The 14,180-nt window shown below is 53.5% G+C and overlaps 6 protein-coding genes across 6 annotated transcripts; 2 read left to right on the top strand and 4 right to left on the bottom strand.

Annotated features, from left to right (window-relative positions):
- Positions 1-454: 454 nt before the first annotated feature.
- On the top strand, positions 455-1,709 carry BDP55DRAFT_542729 (thioredoxin; the record flags this gene model as incomplete). Its single annotated transcript, XM_060568341.1, has 3 exons — positions 455-530; positions 756-1,303; positions 1,359-1,709. The coding sequence occupies 3 exons, from the start codon at positions 455-457 to the stop codon at positions 1,707-1,709; spliced, it is 975 nt and encodes a 324-aa protein (XP_060434691.1).
- A 2,524-nt stretch (positions 1,710-4,233) lies between these two features.
- Positions 4,234-5,701, top strand: BDP55DRAFT_315710 (uncharacterized protein). Its single transcript, XM_060566718.1, has one exon. The coding sequence runs from the start codon at positions 4,666-4,668 to the stop codon at positions 5,653-5,655; it is 990 nt and encodes a 329-aa protein (XP_060434690.1). The 5' UTR covers positions 4,234-4,665; the 3' UTR covers positions 5,656-5,701.
- Positions 5,702-5,854: 153 nt separating this feature from the next.
- Positions 5,855-7,297, bottom strand: BDP55DRAFT_753867 (uncharacterized protein). Its single transcript, XM_060580700.1, has one exon. The coding sequence runs from the start codon at positions 7,133-7,135 to the stop codon at positions 6,059-6,061; it is 1,077 nt and encodes a 358-aa protein (XP_060434689.1). The 5' UTR covers positions 7,136-7,297; the 3' UTR covers positions 5,855-6,058.
- A 2,014-nt stretch (positions 7,298-9,311) lies between these two features.
- On the bottom strand, positions 9,312-10,419 carry BDP55DRAFT_315682 (uncharacterized protein). Its single transcript, XM_060566717.1, has 2 exons — positions 9,646-10,419; positions 9,312-9,567 (listed from the first exon to the last, which is right to left on the bottom strand). Coding segments are annotated over exons 1-2 (633 nt in total). The 5' UTR covers positions 10,278-10,419; the 3' UTR covers positions 9,312-9,566.
- A 3-nt stretch (positions 10,420-10,422) lies between these two features.
- BDP55DRAFT_649285 (uncharacterized protein) lies at positions 10,423-12,115 on the bottom strand. Its single transcript, XM_060573899.1, has 3 exons — positions 11,954-12,115; positions 10,886-11,885; positions 10,423-10,822 (listed from the first exon to the last, which is right to left on the bottom strand). The coding sequence occupies exons 1-3, from the start codon at positions 11,974-11,976 to the stop codon at positions 10,796-10,798; spliced, it is 1,050 nt and encodes a 349-aa protein (XP_060434687.1). The 5' UTR covers positions 11,977-12,115; the 3' UTR covers positions 10,423-10,795.
- A 1,032-nt stretch (positions 12,116-13,147) lies between these two features.
- BDP55DRAFT_724563 (cytochrome C oxidase copper chaperone-domain-containing protein) lies at positions 13,148-13,514 on the bottom strand (the record flags this gene model as incomplete). Its single annotated transcript, XM_060578903.1, has 3 exons — positions 13,148-13,288; positions 13,375-13,430; positions 13,490-13,514. 3 exons carry the CDS (start codon positions 13,512-13,514, stop codon positions 13,148-13,150), a joined length of 222 nt encoding a protein of 73 aa, XP_060434686.1.
- Positions 13,515-14,180: the final 666 nt, after the last annotated feature.

Here is a 14,180-nt window from a genome sequence, read left to right as displayed (position 1 = left end):
AAACAGAGGAATGCTTCGAGGAAGCACCTAATGCTTGTTGACAGGCTTGATGAAGCCTAGATCCAAACAGACAGACTCCTGAAAACATTCCAGAAAACATAGCCATAACAAACCACTTTCATCGAAGGCTATCTAACGATTGGGCTCCTGGGTGAATGGGTAATACTAAACAGAAAGCAAGGTTGCGATGAGGGTACAGAGACACAAGCGGACGTTGGACAATGGCAACATGTTTGCCCTGGACCGTGCGTCGCGGGAAGTCGTAACTAGTCCTAAAAGGGCATGGTGCGGGGTAGGAAAGCTACGGTCCTTTGGTGCTGAGGTTGGTCGGCCTGCCAGGCACTCATGCCAATGCGTCGCCGCGGGGCAGCTTTCTTCTGGGTTCCATCATCAACAACATCATCTTCACATCCTACCTACCGACACGAACCCTGCAATCTTTGGAGCCGCAAAGATGTCTACGGTTCACATCAAGTCGGCAGCAGAGTTTCAGAAACTCCTGTCGAGCTCTCGTATCGTTGTTGCTGACTGTGAGTACTACCTGACCGCCGAGGTCACTGCACCCCTGCCTCTCCATCCTGGATGACGCCAATGAGGCCATCGACGGCCGCGACACACCCGACGCGCTGTGGTGGCGGCTTCATTGCTGCTCGGTATTGCACCGGCTATATTGCTATTGCTTCACCTAGGACACCATCGAGCCACTCGCTAAATGCATCCATGATTGAGCTGAAGTGCTGACAAATGGATTCCAGTCTACGCCGACTGGTGCGGTCCCTGCAAAGCCATCGCACCCCTCTACGAGCAGCTTTCCTCGTCCCTGTCCCGCAAAAATGTCGTCACTTTCGTCAAGATCGATGTCGAGTCCCAGAAGGAGATCGCCTCCGCCTACAGTGTCACTTCGCTCCCGACTTTCATGATCTTCCGCGAAGGCAAGACCATCGAGAAGGTCCAGGGCGCCGACCCCCGCAAGCTCCAAGAGGTGGTCAAGAGGCTGGCCAAGGAGGTCTCCGAGGGCGGTTCAGGCTCTGGTGAGGCGTCCGGCAGCTCGAGCGGAGGCAACTGGAGGGGTGCAGAGTTCCCTCGCGGTTACGGCGACGTTACCGGTCAGATCGAGCCCAAGGGCTGCGAGCTGCTGAACGCCGACGAGGACTTTGGTCCTGTCAAGGTCTTGTTCGACCCGTCCAAGCCCAGCGCGCTTGCGAAGAAGGAGGGCGCAAAGGATTGGGTCGAGAGTGGCGCTGATGACCAGCTCCTCCTGTTTATGCCATTCCAGTCCATGATCAAGCTGCACACCCTTCAGGTATGATTGGACGATTGTTGTCAAACAAGGCGTCAGTTGCTAACTCAGTACGCAGCTCACCTCTCTGCCTCCTACTGACGATGACGACAACGAGGCTCCCATGCGCCCTGGCACCATTCACCTATACACGAACAAGCCTCACAACCTCGACTTTAGCGAAGCCGACGATACCCCTCCCACGCAAGCCATCGAGCTCACCGAGAAGGACTGGAACGCTGACGGCACCGCCAACATTGGCCTCCGTTACGTCAAGTTCCAGAACATCAACAGCTTGATCATCTACGTGACCAAGGGCGACGGCGACGGTGAGAAGGTGCGTCTCGACCGCGTGCGCCTCATCGGCGAGTCGGGCGAGAAGAGAGAAATGGGCAAGCTGGAGAAGATTGGTGATGAGGCCGGCGAATAGAGTAACTCGGTGGATCATTGAATTCAGGCCTGTGGAGACGAGGAAGAAAAGAGTGCACTCAAAACCCCCCAATGCGACGAGAATCATGAATAGAGCAATAGTCATAGAAGCCTCCGGGAATATTCTGTACCGGAGGCTCAAAAGTCACAACCACTGAACAGACGACTTGGTCGCGCATAGGTGACGATTGATTTGCCACGCAGAGTTACGCATTCAGACGGTCATGCATGAGACGATATTGGCGCGCGCGAGGTGCTCCAGAATAGGAAGCACTCACGGATCGAATGCGACAATGTCCTGTCTCGAGCTGCACTGTGTGGCAAGATGCAGCGCAAGACCTCGCATAGCCACATAGTGCGCGCTTCTTCCTCGTCCACGTCGCATTCACTTTGCGATTTTAGCCAAAAGCTTGGCTTCAAGGTTTGGATATGTTCGGCTTGTCGATCGCGACCCAACTCGCCTGAAGACGAAATAGGATCTATGATGGACAAGCCGACTGCAATTAAAATTCGATCTGGGGCACGATTGACGCCATGAATTCACCGACTTAGGAATTCTAGCAACAGGGGAAACTGTAACGAATCGTGCCAGCCGCACGAAGAAAAAAGAAGAAAAAAGAGAAGCGCTCGAGAGAACCGCGACCAAAAACTCTTTTTTATATCGTGAGATGGGTCCTGCACGTCCGCCCGGAGTGGATCCGGTGGATGACACTAGGGTATCGGAGGAACCTTTTCGCGGAGCAACGGAAAATAGCCGCGGCAGGCTCCGCGGGCTGTGGCGGTGGTCGCGGCGTTCCGCTGGTTGCGGTGAAGTCCACTCAAACGCCCGGTCCCCACAGTTTGCACTCAGTGTGCGACGAGCAGCATATCGGATTTGAGCCAACTAGATGACACCCACCCCCGTCATCATCCAAAGTCCATCAAAACAACTGCGAACGTCCAGCCAGCAACAAATGAAGACACCCTCTTCTTCGTCTTACTCAAGCCGTCGTGTGGGCCTAGCTTACTATTCTACTTTCTCTACCTTCCTTAGCCCGCTTCGTTGAACGAAACAATGCGGATTCCGGCTTGCGCAACGCAACATGACCCCCCAATAAGCCATATTGACCAGGGCTGAAAGAAAGCCTGCTACCATGCACGGTTCTAATCATACTAGCCAAAGCCAAGTTGTGCCGAACGGCGAGAGAGGCCAAGGGGTGGTTTTCTGCGCAGGGGGGGCCAGGATACCTGGATACGACAGATGATGAGCGGGATACTCCAACCAAACGGTCACGCAACGTCGTCGTCAAAGTCACAAGCGCCCTATCAAGTCCCCTTCAGATTGATTGAGCCTGGGCCCGTGATGAGGCAGCGGAGACCCGACTTGAGGAGGTGCCAGGAGGCAACGCAATATGCTTAACCAACCTACCTTGTCCGCTTTCGTATCGTTCGCCCGATCCCAAAGCCTCAAGCAAACGACCTTTGAACCCCGTACCCACCCAACCGACCGAGCCCTTCGGAACCCCTCCCTTCCCTCGTCGTCTGTCGCTCTCGGCAAGCTCCTTACCACGTCCGCCCCTCTTCCGATGCCACCACTTCCCCGAACTGCCCCCGGCCAACGTCTTGGCATGGCTAGCCGTCTGCCATCTCGTTGGAACCCTGCGGTCACCTTGCAGCGCCGTGCCAGTCCAGCGACTCCAGCGCCGTGCTACGCCGTGGCATGGTTCGAATGACGGCACACCGATGCTTCCAATCTGTCTATCTATCCGTACCGCTCTCGCCTTTCGCGCGCGCGCGCCCACGCAAGCTCGAGTCGCTAGCTAGTCATCGCCAGCTTATGGTGATCACGACTCGTCACCAGATTACGAGGGGCCGTTTCCTCTTCGTTGACCGCCAAATTTAGAATTCGCGCCATGTTTATCGCGGGCTTCCGGCGGCGGCGGCGGATCGAATCTTTTACTACCTTAGTTTATCGGTGCGCTTTTTCGCAACTCCGCCTTCGCCAAACCGGCACCGGGGACCCATCTTCACATATCGTTTTCGCCATCCTTAGGACCTTAAGAGGCCCGAATATCGACGTGCATTCGCCCGCTCTGACATCGGTGCGTCATTAACTGCCGGCACGATTACCTGATGTGGCAGTCATGGCGGCCAATAGTCCATTCGTTGCGGCGTACCGGTCGTGACATCCCACGTTGCTTTTGCCCACTAACGACACCGCAGGGACGGTAGATGACCATACCTTACCTTAGTCTAGTCAAAACTGACAGCCATCAGATGATCCGGTCTAGCCCCAGTTTCACCAGTGTGATGGGGACTCTCCGGACGGCTCACAAAACCCAGCTTACATCCGCCGTTTGCAAGTAACAAGTCCGGTTGCGTTTCCTCACGTTTCACTTTCTTCCCTGTCAAGAAGCCTCTTTGAGTCGTCTCTCCTTTTTCCTTCGGATACGATTCGAACGCCCATCTCGCTCCGCTTCCGAGCAGCCCCGTCTCATTGGTGTCGTCCCATCAGCAAAACCTCATTAACCTGCGCAAGCTGCCAGTGCCAGGTCTCGAAAGATAAACTCCCCTCACCCACACACACTTAACCCTTTCCCAACCCCGGCGCGATCCTCGAAACAAACTCGTACCCTCATCTATGCGAGATCTCTCGGGCCGCTAGTCGAAACGTTAAACGAGTGGGTATCGCGGTCCTATATTTCAACGCCAACCTCCCCGTCGGGGACGTTCGTCCCGTCCCATTGCGTGCCTGCTGGCTGCTGCGTGCCTACGAAGTACCTACCCGGCCGTTGCGTTTGCGCGGTCGCTGTCCGAGTGGTTGGACCCGTCGATCATTAAAGTTGCTGCCCCCCAGCCAGAGATCATCGGGGCCTTAAAGAAGATCGACTGCCAGGTTTCCAACAACCGCATTGTGTTGTCTCTGAAGATCTCTTTGCTGCGATGCAACCCGGCCTCAGCGTCACACAGAGATCATTATGCCTTCAACATTATTTCCGTCCTTCTCGAAGGAGTTTTCGAGCCCCACAGTCACCGCCGTCGGCGAGGTGTTCCCGATGATGAAGTTGCCGGTGGAGATCCGACTAATGATATGGGAGTACGCTCTCCCGGAAGCCCGCGTGTACGAGGTCATGGACTCGCCGAATGCAAGCCAGAAAACGCCTGCGGCAGCCGGACTCATGTTCGCCAATGTTCGAGATGAACCACCACCAGCGCTTGGCGCGGTATGCCATGAGACGAGGGTCTATGTACTACAACGCTACAGACCTCTCGCTCTCTCGGCCACGACAAAATACGTCGACCTTTCGCGCGATATCCTCTTGCTTGAGCCGTACTTGCTGGTCAAGCGGTTACTCCGGACCCTACAGTTCTTCAGCCAGATCCCCCTTGTGCGAGACAACCTCAGTCGGCTTGCGTTTGGAACGTCGTACGGACTCTACACTGGCATCTGCCACCCCGTACTCAGTTGGAAAGTCTCCAAGTCCAACATGACGACGCTGCTTACCCGTCTGGCAAAGTTCCCTAGACTAAGGAAGCTCTTATTCGTTGTCCACCAAGAGTTCCAGTTCGACTTTGACATTCGACCTCCGTATGCCACATCTCACATGAACTACCCAGATCCGCAACGCCCACAACTAGTGCACCAGGGATACCGCTTCAAGTTCGACATTGAGTCACAGCTCAACTACACACAGCCGCGACACCCGCACTCTAATGAGTTCCTTTACTACCCACTGGATGTTGACGACGACAAGGAAGACTGCTTCGACAAAGATGACTTGGAGAATGAAGGCGACCTGTTTGAGTCGTGGCCCACGAATGACGACTGGCGGCGCTTTCGGCGGAGGTTTCAGAGATCTATCCATCTCGTGGGGAAAGGCTCCCCGGGATGTCAGCGGCCAAAGGTTATGCCCAAGCTAGAAGGGGCAAGTCTATTGTGGAAGTACAGCAAGGCACAGCATTATTAGTGCATATCTGGGCTGGCGCTTTTGGGATATGGAGTTTGGGGGCTTGCATGCATTATCTATACCCTCTTTAGATCCTGACTTGATGTTTTTGGTTAGGCGCAATACAGCGGCATCTGGGTTTGCACTATCAGTCTCATTATACAGGCTGCATATACAACAAATGATAAGTCACAATTATTAAGATGCATCTTGGGGACCACATCATTTGATTAATGTTCGATCCACGTCTAGAGCCAGATTATAATGCAATCTAAGCAGGAATTCTCAACGCAAGTACCTGTCATTACTAAGGCCTCATTGCTCATGCCTCAAGAGCCTCATTATCATCATCGTTATGTTGTCGTCGTCGTCATGTCTTCATTCACATATCGCACTCCCACTGGTCCCTTCTCAAGCCATACCCTCACTGCCACTCTGCCCAGAGCCCGCGCGCGATACACGCGAGCAGGAAAGCGATGCCCGTGAGATTCAGCACCAGAGCCGCAACGAGGACCGACCAAGGGCAGCATTCGTCGTCCTCCAAATCCCATCCTCTCCCCCCCGTCTCCGCTCCAGCCACCACTCCCCCACACCGTCCGGCCGGAGTAGCGGAACCATCGGCAGCAGATAAGGGGGCCGTCTCGCCGTCTATGTCGGACTCACTGACGCCTCGAATCCACTGCTGAATATTCCAATTCACCACCTCCAGCTCCCGCCTCATCTCCTCATCACTCTGACTACACTCCGACCCCTCCCCCTCAGAATCACCACCAGAATGGCAGAAAAGGCAATAATGCCGCTCCGAAGTGATTTCACGCTCATGCTCATACCCGTCCCCAAGCGCAGCGCTGCCCAGAGACCACCGCCTCAACTCTTCCTCGAACCGAGAAGACGCCGTCGGCGCCAGCGCAGGCGACGGGAGAGCCAGCTCTGAGATCTGCCCGTCGTCGGAAAGGCCGCCGACGATGTCGGCGCGTCGCTGGAAGCCCTTTGAGGCCTCGATGCCGTCTTCCAGGTAGGAGAATCTCTTGATCCAGGGTTCGTTGCGTGGGAGGGGCTCTTCGGCTGGGTTGTCGTAGGGGAAGCGGGATCGGCGGGATTTTACCCGGGCTTCGCGGATGCCATATTCTGCGAGGGTGCGGGCTTCTTGGTCCATGTCTTTGAAGGAGGTCCAGCCGGTGTTGTTGGTGTTGCATTCTACGCAGCCGGGCCTGGTAGGCGTGCAAGTGGCGGAGGAGTCTTTGGACCCTGGAGCTGCGACCTCGTGAGCGCCGGGAGCGTATATCTGCTCGAATAGGGCCTTGGTGATGGCTTCGGCCCTGGCGGCCGACCGGAGCATGTTCTTGTGATGCTCCGGGGTCGGAGCATCGTCGGCTCCTCCCTCGTCCGACTCATCTGACTCGTCGATAGATTCGAGAGTTGTGAAAGTCGGACGAGGGTCGTTCCAGACGTGAGGGTATGTCGCGAAGTAGGTACGGGTAGTCATATTGATTGTGTTCATGATTGAATACTTGGGTGTAAGTGACTCGAGAAAGTGATTAATGAGTGTAAGTTGAGGTAGTTATCAGAGTAATCAGGATGGTGTGTAGGATGTGGTATGGATGAAGATTCTGCTGCTATGACAGGAAAGTAGTCTACTAGATATACTATATGCATTGCTGTCGGATATGCCTTTGGTGTTTGAGTTTTGTGACTTTTCTTTTTGTTGGTGTCGGAGATGGCTTCATTCCCCCAGGGCAGCGCTCTCTACGTTAGACTTCGGTCGTACAACGATTCTGCGCTCAACTAGAGTGCAGCGGAGATGGGACACATAGGTATGGCACATTTGACTCCTTGGAAGAGTCGGGTATCGTTGTTCCGCAGCTTTCACAGTAGATGCCTTCCGACGACTACCTGATGCCAACTTACTCTGTTTGGATATTAGGGACTTCACCCCTCGATTGCTTGCTACCTAGTCTACGAGCCCCTGACCTGACGTCTGCAGGATACATGATACAACATGCTTGAGAATACAGCTTAGAACAGAACATGTTTGAAGATGGAATCTTCGCGTGATCCAAGCTACTCCAAGGGAGTTCGAACCCAAGATGACCGTAGGGCCGCGGTCAGGAGGAAACCCATGTGCCAAAATGGTCGCTCAACTTTTAGACTCGAACTCTGGACAGGGCAACTCATCGATTTTCTGATGCTTTTACTTGCAGGCCCACAATTGGAAAAATACCTTGAGGTGCCTATGGGCGTCGTTAGTCTCAAAGGGCAGGAGGGAATTTGGATACCTGTCTGCTCCTACACCAAATGAGCAGTTCTCGCCACAAAGATCTCAAGGGCGAAGTTCATCTCTCATAGAACTAGTTTCCTTCAATTCACACTAAAAAAGCAAAAGCTCGGCCCCCCATGAAGGGAGCCTACGAAACATCCGAGGAGACTCTTACCAGCCTCGGGTGTAACGATGCAAGGATTTTTACGAGAAGATATACGGGACTCGAATCCGGGACCTATGAGTGCGGGGCTATTCCGTCAAAGAGAAATTCCCCGCTACGTCACAGGCCTTGGTGACATTATGCCTTCCTTTTTGTATAGAGGGTGGGTGATGGGTAGTGGCTGGCAGGCGGTGTGCGTGAACCCGGGCGGTCAGAGATATGGGGTGTCACGGGTGAATTTTCAGGCAGGCATCACATGATTTGCAGCAAGAATATCGTCTGGCAGAAGTCATCGCGAGAGATCATCATTTGTGTTAAATTGTTTCGTTATTGAAGATAAAGATTAGGGACATGACACAGCTTTGTACGACCGTGAGAATCCCAAAGTCACGATGTAGTCTAAGAGAACAGCCTTCTTGGGTGACAAAATAGTCCGCCATGAAAGTACCTTGGGTACATACTCTTGGAATAAAAAATCCGTCGGAGGGTTTTGATGTATTCTATCAGAACACAATAAGATAGAGAGAACTAGTAAGAGCAGTCAAAACGTTGATGATAGTGGTCGTCTCAATCGTCCAGTACCTACTCATGACGCGTAATCCTTTCAATTTTCCGGTATTAATCCCAATTGCCTCGTTGTAAACCTCCATCAGAGCCTGGTGTTGTTTCCATAGTTCCCCTCGTAGCCGGAACGTTGTGGCCCCGTTCCTAAAGGCTGTCCAGGAGGAAGACAACGAAGCCGATTTCAACCACCAAAAACGTCAGGAAGTTATCTCCGATCTCGTAGCCTTCGACCTGCTTCCTAAACCTCTCTGCCAGAGTCAACGCTAAGCTATCGCACCATTCCGTGGCCCATTCGACAACGAAGCCGATGCAAATTCCAGAAAAGTGGTAGGAATACCTGGAAAAGGAGTTGTGCCAGGGCCAGGTAACGAACGAGTGGGTAACCGGGATTCCATAGCCCAACGTGCTAGCTGTCACGACGCCGGAAGTGTTTCCCATGCCTTGCGGCTAACAGACGATGATAATACGGTACGAGACCAGGAATGCGACGATCGCGGAGATGCCGTAGGCAATAAAGAGCTCATCCGACTCAAGAGTGCAGTGTTCGTTGCCGAGGGCCGCTAAGATGACCCAGTTCGAGAAGCCGAGAACGAGCGCAAATAAGAACACTTCGGCTCTTTTTTTTTTTTCCTCCTCAACTTAATTATCTCCCAGCTTTGAAGAGGATGTAGCGATTTGATGTGTCGCTTTTGAGACAGTAAGGGTCAAGGCACAGCGCAATACTTTTGACTAGGTTTCGAAGTTTGGCAGGTTGGCGGCGGTATGGTCATCGATGATCAAGTGGTGTGAATTTGGTGGACAGTGATTTACGAATAGTAAGGCCTATTGGTATGTATAGTGCTCGCCGGAAGGGTTGCGGGGAAAATAAGATATAGGACGTCCTGTTCCGAGGCGCGGTATACAGGAGATAGCCTCATGTCAGTATAATATGCGGATTAACTGTAATGGCCTCTCTCAAGAAGTCAGCCTCGCTGCGTCCCAACCTTTCGTGACCCCAAAAAATGCCCGTCCAACCTTGGAATCTCACTAATTTTGAGCCGCGCTCGATGAAGAAGAAGGCCGAGCCTTGGCGGCATTCCCGCCAGCGGTAATAATCTTCCTCGGCAGTGGCTCCTCCCTCGAGTTCTTGAGGGCCCTGAGAACCAGCCCCATGAACCCAGTCACACCCTCAATCCAGAACCCGACGTGAAAGCCGCTCAGCAGGCAGAATTCCCGCCCCAGAGTCTGCCCAACGCCCACAGTCCAGCTCGGGGCCGTGATCCCGTAAATGAGCGCGGGAGTGACGCCCAGGAGACTGCTGAGGAAACGCTGGTGACCCGTGCGCGGCCAGACATCGTACGCCGTGATAATCGTGCCGAACCCGGAGGCGAAGAACAAGATCGTGACGAAGACGGCGAGGAGGACTTTGCCTTCTTCGGTGCCGGTGGTGGAAGGTGGTCTCACTGAGAGGCTGCCAATTGTTGCTAGTGCTGCCAGGTTGATCAAGTACCAAGTTGCGAAATAATTTTCGGGCGCGGAATCAACATTGTTGTTCGTTTGGCTTGGCTCTGTATTGGGAGTGTCTGACTTCGTTGTCGAGGGTACTGTGGTGCTCGGGTTTGGTCCGTCCCTGCTTGCTGCAGGCTCCATTTGTGGAACTGGCGTTGGCTTTGAAGTCATGATGCTTAGAAGATGGGAAATGAGATAGCGACGACGAACTCGACCCTTCTTGTCAATAAGGAACTCTCCTTGCAGACAAAGAACTCTTCAATGATTTGTTTTGTTGCCGGCTAAAGCCTCAATATGCTGTTATTTGAACAATGGACATGTAATTGGAAAGCTAACGGTGGGGCACGGCAGAAGCATGGTACTTATGTGAGATTCGAATGGATGCGGCAACTTCGTGCCGGTAATTTGTCTCGGCGGCTTCCGATTCCTTCATAAGCCGGGCGCTGATGAGCGGGCCTTGATTGGACCCATTGACACACACTCTCTCTACCTTGCTTAAGGTAGAAGTATGCGCCATGAGGGGAGATTGGGTCGACTGCATTTTCTGGCGTCTTCATGCAACACAACACCAGCCTGACCAACTAGCTCAGTAACCCAAATACCACCGAGATGATACTGGTGGACTGCAAATTCGAAGGAGGTAAAGGCGCCGGGAAAGTGTCATTAACTGTCTAATACTTGCTAGTCTATCAAGATTGCGATTTGACCATGAAAATCTGTAAAACATGTCAGTAAGCCGTTCGCACCGAGAGCTTTCGAGGGGACACCAAAAAACGTACCGCGTTCAATGCCTTGTCATCCATAGTCGCCATCCTCTTCTGCGCGATCCACCGTGATCTCACAGCATGGTGGCCTCTGAGCACCGGCGTTGACGTACCGCTGACCGTCGGTGTTGTTGATGCGGACGCACGCTTCTCCTCCTTCTTCGCGCGCTTCTCTTCCTTGCGGCGCTTCTTCTCTTCTTTCCTCGCAGCCTTCTCTACATCCGTCTCGCCCTTGCGCTTCTTCTTTGACGACTTGTCGTCTGAAGATTCGTCGTCGTCGCTGTCGGCGGCGGCCTCCTTCTTGGCCTTCTTGCTCTTCTTCTTGTCCTTTTTCGTCTTCTTCTCCGTTGTCTCGTCCTGGGTATCTTCGGAAGCATCCTCCTTGGTCGCAGACTTTGATTTGCTGCGCTTTTTCTCCTTCTTTTCCTTCTTCTCCTCCTTCCTCCGCTTCTTCTTCGCCTTCTCGTCCTCGGAGGAAGAGGATTCGTCTTCGCTCGTATCCTCGGCCTTGCGCTTCTTTGACTTCTTGCTCGATTCGGGGGCGTCCTCCATCTTGACGTCGTCGTCGTCATCGTCACTAACCTTGTCCTTCGCTTCGGTCGTGGGTTCCTCCTTGATCTTGTCGCCGACGAGGAATCCGCCGCTCACGAAGCGCATGGGACCAAACTTATTGTCGCAGTAGAATGTGCTCTTGAGCGCCGTACGAGCCTCCTGCTCCTTGGCAATGACCTCAGTGGATTTGCCGTTCAAGCGTCCCAGGAGGTCGGAGAAGACGTCCATGCCGGTGACCCTGTCATCCCTTGCCTGCTTGAAACCGAGACCGAGCATGTCGTCCTTGAGGGCGACGCGAATGAAGGAGGCATTGGCAGCCGTGTGGTGCACCGCGTGCGCGGCGTCCTTTGCACCGAGGTACTGGCCAGGTTCCCAACCCTGTGATCGCAGGATCTTCTGGCCAAAGGAGTCGAGGTCCTTGGTCCATTTTGTGTTGTTGGGATCCTTGCCGATCTTCCGGCGACTAGGATGAGATATCAGTTAGTCATTCAAAGAGGCAAGGAAAATTCGCACGGAAAAGGTAAGCCTCACGTCTTCGCCTGTGCCAGACCCATCTTTGCGTTGTGACGGGTGCTGACCGGTGGTGATGGAAAATGGGAAATTTCGAGATGCGATAAGAGATGCAGGCCAAAGCCATTATCGCAGAGAAAAAAATCTGGTGGGGTCCCTGGTCTGGAATGTGGCACATCCCTGCAATCTGCAATCGACATCCGAAGTAGACCCGACTCACCGAAACTCACCGACCCGACCGAGGTGGGCTGTCATAATATCACCAGTCCAATCTGCCTACCGATAGTGGTTTATGATACGTACACCCAAAGCGATTGCTTGTACACACATCAAGGAGGTCTTATTTCGAAATAGATGCACATATTGGACATTCAGATAGTATATATAAAAAGAGGCAAAATGACAAAAGAGTTCACCCCCCCGGTGCTGAACTGGGGGCTACATCTCTGGTGCTCATGCTGGGACTCGAAACTGTGACCTGGCGAAGGCTAAGCCAGTTGAATAGGCTCGCCCGTAACCATCCCGCCAAACGGCAGTTTGACCTGACCTCACAAGCCTGTGTGGCGCCTGCTGCCGTTGGTGACAGGAATGGTCCTGGACCCCCCTATATGGGATCGGGCCCTTAATTCCATGAAATCCTAGAGCAATGTGGAAGGAAGCGATGGCCTACCGGGTGCAGCGTCATCCACATGAGGCCGTGCTCCTCGCCTTCTTGCCCTCCGCCTTCTACTATTGCCGAACCTTGAGGGCGAGAACATCGCCTGAGCAACTCCCGCTCGCACGCCCACCTCAGCCACTGCCATTCCGCCATTGGACGACGGCACCAAGGCCATCTAAATCTTGGTCTTCCCCCTGATCGTTCAGTCGACTCCGTCCAGGACATCGTCGCGATTCTACAAGCACTACAAGCGTAGCCATCATATTCAATCCATCAGGGCGAACAGTGTTCAACCGCTGGAAGCAGCCAACGTATCTACGCGCATGGTCGAGGAATGGAGTACCAAGCTGATTGCATGAGAGGGGCAATACGACATCACCTAGCGCAGGGCAGTTTACTACAGCGATAAGAATCGCAGGCACACAGGGCTTAGAAGAGTCGAAATGATTTCTCTATTCCCCAACGCCGTATGAAGTATGCTCGGTTCGTACTGTACACAAGAACTATCGTCGCATGTATTCGCCCAATTATTCTTTGTTTTCCCCCTTGTCGGATGCTTATACAGTGAAGCCGAATCCCTTCATGCAAGCTCGGTACTGGTCGATCGTGGACAGGCAGTCCTTGGACGGGTCGGCGGCGTTGGAGAATAGCATGCACTCGTCACGCTTGGCCTTCTCGTCCTTGCATACGCAGCAGGGCTACAATCGCATCGACTCGTCAGTATCTCACCTTCGTCGAGCTACACTTATCGAGGGACTTTGGTCCGGGGAGGGTCTTTGCGCACCTTGGGCTTGGATTCCAGGCTGGCAGCCGGCGCAGCGGCCGGGGTGGCGATTGAAGCTGTAAGCAAAGTTCGTTAGCCATTGCGCGTTGATGAGATGATGGAATGTGTTCCTTACGAAGAGCAGCAGCTTGGGATGCCATTTTGAAAGCGAAGCGAGCGTCGGGCTGTTTGGTAGGTGGTTTGCGACAAAGATTTGGCAGGCGGAAAGGATGGCTGTCGAAGTGGTCTTGATCGAACCACTTTTTTTCCGCTGACTGACCTCACCACAGCTGTCGCATTTGTCAGTCGCTCCAATTTCGGGAGACTTCGGCGCCATGGCCCCAATCACGCCTTTAAAAGGTCACGTGTGTTGGCGGCCATCTCGCGCATTGTTTTGATTGTCGAGTTTTTTTCTCTCAATGAAATACATCTCGAATTTTCAGTTAGTTGTAAGTCAAGCGGCACAGCCTCCTTCTTTTCTCTTCAGGTGCGAGACGATCCATGCCGTGGTCCTTCAAAGAATCCAGGTCGTCAGCGAACCCCGTCAGCCTGGAACTGTTTTGGCCGGAGACTGTTCCGCATTTGCGGGGCTCCGATCGCCTCCGGAGAGTGGAGACCTCGGACTCCGGATCCTCATCAGACGCAAGGAGCTTTGAAGCTACCAACGCTAGTGAATGCACCTAGTATGAGTGAGGGGTTGGAGTTCCGTTCACATCGTCTAATCCGTCAATCCGCTAGGAATACGGCTGATGATGTCCAAATGATCTGCAGGTTGTCGGCATGAATTCAGTCCGTTCTGACTTTCGTGCAATGTAATGGCTGGTATG

This window comes from Colletotrichum godetiae (assembly GCF_030913485.1).
Source record: "Colletotrichum godetiae strain CBS 193.32 chromosome Unknown BDP55scaffold_5, whole genome shotgun sequence".
NCBI lineage: Eukaryota > Fungi > Ascomycota > Sordariomycetes > Glomerellales > Glomerellaceae > Colletotrichum > Colletotrichum godetiae.
Note: the sequence above shows the minus strand (reverse complement) of the source record. Positions and strands in the feature narration are given on the sequence as shown.